The sequence below is a fragment of the Epinephelus fuscoguttatus genome, linkage group LG7, assembly GCF_011397635.1.
Source record: "Epinephelus fuscoguttatus linkage group LG7, E.fuscoguttatus.final_Chr_v1".
NCBI classification, from domain to species: Eukaryota; Metazoa; Chordata; class Actinopteri; order Perciformes; family Serranidae; genus Epinephelus; species Epinephelus fuscoguttatus.
Genome location: NC_064758.1, coordinates 5,251,619 through 5,257,618, shown reverse-complemented (window position 1 = coordinate 5,257,618; position 6,000 = coordinate 5,251,619). Strand labels below are relative to the sequence as shown.

Here is a 6,000-nt window from a genome sequence, read left to right as displayed (position 1 = left end):
TGCTCCATTTAATTTTGGCGTTTTTATTTTTAATTTTTGTAACTATTTATTTACTCTGTACTCACATCTCACTTGTAAGTGAGATCTCAGTGTCAACATGACTTCCTATTTATGTTAAGTATTTATAAGCAGAATCTTGTTTGTAGAGTGAATATACAATATTGATTGTTATCCTAGTCCAAGTAGTCCATGTACTAACTGGTTCCAAAAGCTGACAAACAGGTATCAGTTATCAACACATAGATACACACACACACACACACACACACACACACACACACACACACTCACTCACTCACTCACTCACTCACTCAGACACATACACACACCCACAGCCATGCCTACGTCACTGTACTTTGGTTCAACATTGAAAGAGGAAATCCCAGCCTGAGACTGAAGTCCGTCAACCGCACATTTCAGCAAGTGCACTTCCTTATGTGCACTTGCTCTTTCACCGTCACTGATAACAGTGCCTGTATGTGCTACAAGAGAAAACATCTTCAGCTGGAATTTATTGATGAAGGAATAAGATCAAAGTTATGACAGATTCATAATATTCGAACTGGATCCAGAGGATAAATACCTTATTTCATCTGCTACGCCAAGACAAATGGACAAAACGCCACAGCAAGCACAGGTGGTGAGTGTGTTCTTTCCATAAACCATGCTCTTTCTGTTTTGAGTTCAATGCTGCTCCACACATTTGAGTAGGCTCAACTGTGATTCACTTAACATTTTAATACTCACTTTACATTTGATTCATTGATATCAGTATTTGAAAAATATCATAAATCACGGTGCAATGCCCTGTACAGTCACTGGCACTTGGGAAACCAGAACCAAAAACTGCAGCATGAATTTTAAAGACGTTAGTGACATTTCCTGTGAATATCACATGACAGGAGAAACAGAGAACTTTGATCTAAGCAACTTCACTTTTACTTCCTGTCGTAAGATTTACATTACAAGTGCACACCATTATGATGTTGAGCCTAGGGAAGGGGTGGGGGGTTAATTGAGGCCCGTCATGTGTACGGACATGAAATGTATTCAAAAACATAACCTCAACCAGTAGCTATTGCAACTTCCTGCACACCTGCCGAAGCTAGCAAAGGCTTCCTAGATCAAAGTTAGTACAAACGTGCTGCAGCCAGATCTCAGTGGCACATGTTCACATGTTCTATCTTCATTTAATTTCTCTCTACATCACACCATTGCTTTATAGGCAAAACAAAAGCAAGGTGTCATATTTCCATCAGGGTACTTATGTTTTCACAACTTGGTATATCACTTACTACTGGTATCAGAGCAGGTACAATGACTTTGTGATAACTTAGTTAAGCAAACTAAGTTTCAACTCTGGGCCCCTCAACTTTATATCAATAATCTCAATATAATGCAAATAATCCTGATGGAGGGGATGTGCTTTTCAATGGTGGAATGTAACAAAGTATATTTATCAACTACTGTACCTTTTTACAATTTTGAGGTGTGGACTGGAAGCTAGAGAGGTGCCCTTGAGCAAAGCACTGAACCATCAGTTGCTCAGGGCATCTGTCTAAGGCAGCCCCCTCGCTCTGATATCTCTCCATTTAATGCATGTGTATGTCCTGTTTGTGCATGTGTGTGTATTTCGGGCCTGTGTGTATATGACACAGTGAAAAAAATTGAATTTGCCCCTGGGAATTAATAAAGTATATCTTCTTCTTTTTTTGTACTTTACTTACTGTACTTTTTTCCCCCATTTTCTGCTATTTTATATTTCTACCCTACATTTAGTAAGAAATATTGAAGGTTTACTCCACTACATTTTTTTCCTGACAGCTGTAGATACTGGCTTCTTTGCATGTTTTGCTGATTATTTTTCCATGCAAAACAAATGGAGCTCAAGAGAAAAAGATCTAGTAGGAATATTTCAGCCTTTCAAGCTGAATGTAATGATCCATGTTCAAAAGTTTAGTACTGCAACTTTCTTTATTTTGTTCTTTCAGGATGCAGACACTGGCTAGGACTTTTTTTTCAACATTTATAGTTAAACAAGTTGAAATTGTCAGTTTTTGCAGAAAACTCTGGTACGAAGATTATTTAATCAGTTCCAAAAATGCTGATTAAATATAATCTTTCAGTGAAAATATTCCTAAAAGGAACACTTCTCCCACAAAAATGAGCATTAGTATATCACTTAGCCACACCATGTTACCTTTTCTTGCAGGCCTCCACAGAAAATGGTGACCATATTGATTTATTGATCGATTGGAGACCATGTTTAATAAAACCAAAACTATATAAAACTCTCACGCAACTCATGCAGTATAATCCAAGTCTCAGAGAGTAGAGATAAGTTCCACTTCTAGTTCAGTTTTCAATAGTAAAGTTTTAGTGAAAATGCATGTGTTTGGGAAGTACTGAGCATCACCACTTTCATCACATTACAATATTATATTGAGTCTTTGGTCAACGTTATGATATTTGCTGATATTACAAAGTCTGCCACAATACAATTTCAATTCAATGCAATTTAGGGGCTTGTGATCGATATGAAACAAATTACCTTATTAAAATCTGTTACAGAAGAAGCTGCCACCCCTTTCTTTTTTACTTTCGACCAAAAGACAAAAATCTCACATAAATAATAAGTGCAGTAAAGTTTACTTAAAGAGTAACTAAACCCTAAAACCATTTTTTTTCAGCTGATAATCATTGTTTCTGGTTGTATAGTAGTGTTACTGACTGATCCTGCTCACAATCTTGACAGTTTAGTGCAAACTGTTGAAAATCTACATTTTATACTAAAACTGTACTATGGAGTGCCCTCTACAGCTTGAAACCTGGTTACTACATTTGAATTTAGATGACATTACATTGGAGGCGAATGACTCTTTTTCGGGGCAAATGACGTCACTAACCGTCCACGCTAAAGCCTGCCCTCCTCCCTTTACTCCTTCCCTCCTTACTATAAAACCATTCTGTCCGCAGTTATCAAACTGATAGCGAGTAGGTTGGATCAGAGCAGAGAGAATAGCTAGTAATTTGTCGAATTGTATTGTTAGCATAGTGTATTTTAGTGTAGGTTTACAGTTAGTAGTGTGTTTATATTATTTAGGTCAGTTGGTCAAGGAGAGTATATGTGCGGGGCGGCGAGGGAAGGATGTGGAGGGCCGCTGTGCGGTGAGAGAGAGATGAGCCTCGGGGGTATATGTGCGGGGCCGCGAGGGAGGGAGGGGTGGATGGATGTGGTGGGCTGCTGCGCGGTGAGCCCAGGCTCCCAGAGAGGGAGAAATAGAACCAAGTAGGATAAAATAAGTCAAAGTGTGGAGAAGGGGACCAGCTGAGCTCCGGCCGCCTTCCCTTCTGCCCGTGTGACACAGTTAGCGGCACAATGGATATAAGCTCCACTGTCGGCAGGGTGAAAAAAAGTTTAAGGGCTCTAGTTTCCCGGCGCAATGCAGGGTGGCGCAGGGTGGCGAACCCCACGCAGAGCTAGTTTTGAGCAGCGCAACCCGAGGCGCACTCAGTTTGGTAGTTTGGCAGACCGAGGTGCGCTGAGATGGGTGTGGCGGCGCAGCAGGGGGAGGTGTCGACAGATCCAGCTTGGCGCAGTGACAGTTTCATGCCAAAAGGCTTCGCCGAAGGTGCGCTAAAAGCTCGCCAGCTGAAACCAGATCTACTGTCAGTGCAGGGGGAGCGCAGCCGGTGTAAGCCGAAGTTTGGCTGACCAGCGGACAAATACCCAAAAAACACTATTCAATGCAACTATCTGCAATCAGCACATAAATGTATCTCTATATCGACTGTCCCGTCACATCTGATGTCAGATCAAAGGGGATTGGCACCGTTTGGCACGCGTAATGGAAACCCGACCTGATTTGATTAACACAGCTGCAAATTAATGAGTTCACATCCCTCTCAGCCAACCACAAACAGCCACAGCATCAGATAGGGAGTATATATTCAGCATCTGTCATCTTAGAAAAGTCAAAAGAAAAGAAACAGAGTGAGACTGCGAGAGAGAAAGAGAGAGCGCGCGCACGAGAGAAACGCAACATTGATTTACAATTGTGGTGACCTCCTCCCAGGCTACCTTTGCATCATCAGCCCGTGGAGGTCTGCTCGCAGTTCCGTATATTCGGACACTGCGAGCTTGGACCTCCTGGACCAAAACATCAGTTTCCTCCTGGGAGAAGTTTGGCTGTCCGACGCTGCTGCTCTCTTCTGCCATGGCAAATTGAGTAAACTCGCGTGCATTTAAGGGGCGAGGAGAGGGGCTCATTTGATTGGTGTGATGTGTGTAAAACCCACTCCACGCCTTCTCTCCTCCCTCTTTTCGACTTGCGCCAGTAGAAGGGACGGAGGTGGGAAAGAGGAGTAGCTGCGGCAGGGCGCACGGTGTGCCAAACTTGCAAAATCTGCCTGGCCATACCCAGTTGGTGAAGCGCAGGTGCGCTATGCCTCCACCTCTCCCGGTCTGCGAAACTAGAGCCCCAAGTGTGGAGATGGGGAGAAGGGTGAACAGGGCGAAAGAAGCCAACCTCCAGGGAAGCCCTCTCCTCTCTCCCCGCAGCAAGGGACAATCTTCACTCAGCCCCCTTCCTCAGCCACCCCCCCACCCAAACTATTTTTCATAAAAATTGAGAGCTATCTGGCTTTAAGCCCTACAGACAGACTTCTCCCAACAACTATAAATCAATAAGATCATTGAACAAAGTAGCAAATTCAGCTACATACATGTACAAAAAAAACAAATTTTCCTTCCAGGCAGCTGTAAGATAAGTACAAAAACCGCTAGCAACAACACGAGAAGAACTGGCAGCTAAAACACTGCTAGGAAATAAGTCAATCCAAAAACAGTGAAGGTAAGTACACAGAGCTCTACCAAACATGACAGAATTATCTGGCAGAGTAGTGAGGCGAAGACCAGGCTTTTATAGTCAGGTTAATGAGCTGAGTGGAAACAGGTGTGCCTCGTTGGCTGTTGTGGGAGAAGCCAGCCACACCCCCTGCCACACACATGTCCTGCAGGAGAAACAACAGACAGGGGAGGGGGAGGGAGAGAGAACAAACACAAAACCTACAACCAAAACAGAATCATCACAGCAGCACGACTAACTGATATAACAATGATCATTCTGCGGGTGTAGCATTCCTTTAATATATGGAGCGTTATGAAAGGGTTTAATCTACATAATTAATATTTCTACTTTTTATACATTAAGTTTATATGTTAAGTTGTAATTAAATAAATGATCTGCATTCAACCTCCACTTATTGTGCTTTTAGTGTTACAAAAAGTATTAGCATACAAATCTTAAATTACTTACATAGTGAACCTGGAGACTTTAGACCCCCGAGGCTCAGGGGCCCCTTGGCAGTTTTCAGTAGTCAAAGATGAACTCAGAATATTTACTTATTAATCTCACAAGTACCAATATATTGATGCAATACTGTTACAAGTAAAAGTCCTGCATTCAAATTTTTACTTAGGTAAAAGTGCAATTATATTTATTATATAATTTAGGTAAAAGTACTGCAGAAAAATGGAGCCTGTGCATTTATTGATATTTGTTACAGCACTGGCACTTATTTGCTTTGACAGGTTGGAATCCAGCCTTGGTGCTGAAAAATGCAGAATACAAAATGAAACATTCGATAGCTGAAACTTATTACAATTCAGTTAAATTAAGAACATTAAGAGAGTTTTCACCCTTGGAAGGTAAATGGTAATGGAAGGAGTTAATACAGCAGAGCATACAGTGACCTTACTTTATTGAAGTTGATGAGATAAGCTAAAGAAAGACTGCAATTTTGTCATAAATATATGTGTCTGTTGGAGTCATTAAACCAATCACCTCATGTATTGTGTACTAAGGTGTGGTCACTATAGCCTCAGAGGCCATCTGTTCTTTGAAGTGAATGATAAGCCAGAGGAAGGACAAGCGTGTACAGGTCTTAGCGCACTCCAATGGCCACAGCCCAGTCACCAGAATAAAATGCTGGAACTGT

The 6,000-nt window shown here is 41.8% G+C and overlaps 1 protein-coding gene across 4 annotated transcripts in view; it reads left to right on the top strand.

Annotated features, from left to right (window-relative positions):
• The first annotated feature begins 400 nt into the window (after window positions 1-400).
• dennd2da (DENN/MADD domain containing 2Da) overlaps window positions 401-6,000 on the top strand; it is a 52,048-nt gene continuing 46,448 nt past the window's right edge. For 2 of the 4 annotated variants that reach the window (XM_049581683.1, XM_049581681.1), the window contains exon 1: window positions 401-640. In XM_049581683.1, coding sequence (XP_049437640.1) covers window positions 611-640 — 30 coding nt within the window. In that variant the 5' untranslated portion in view covers window positions 401-610. The remainder of the gene's footprint in view (window positions 641-6,000) is intronic. The other 2 variants (XM_049581684.1, XM_049581685.1) reach the window with 2 other exon arrangements.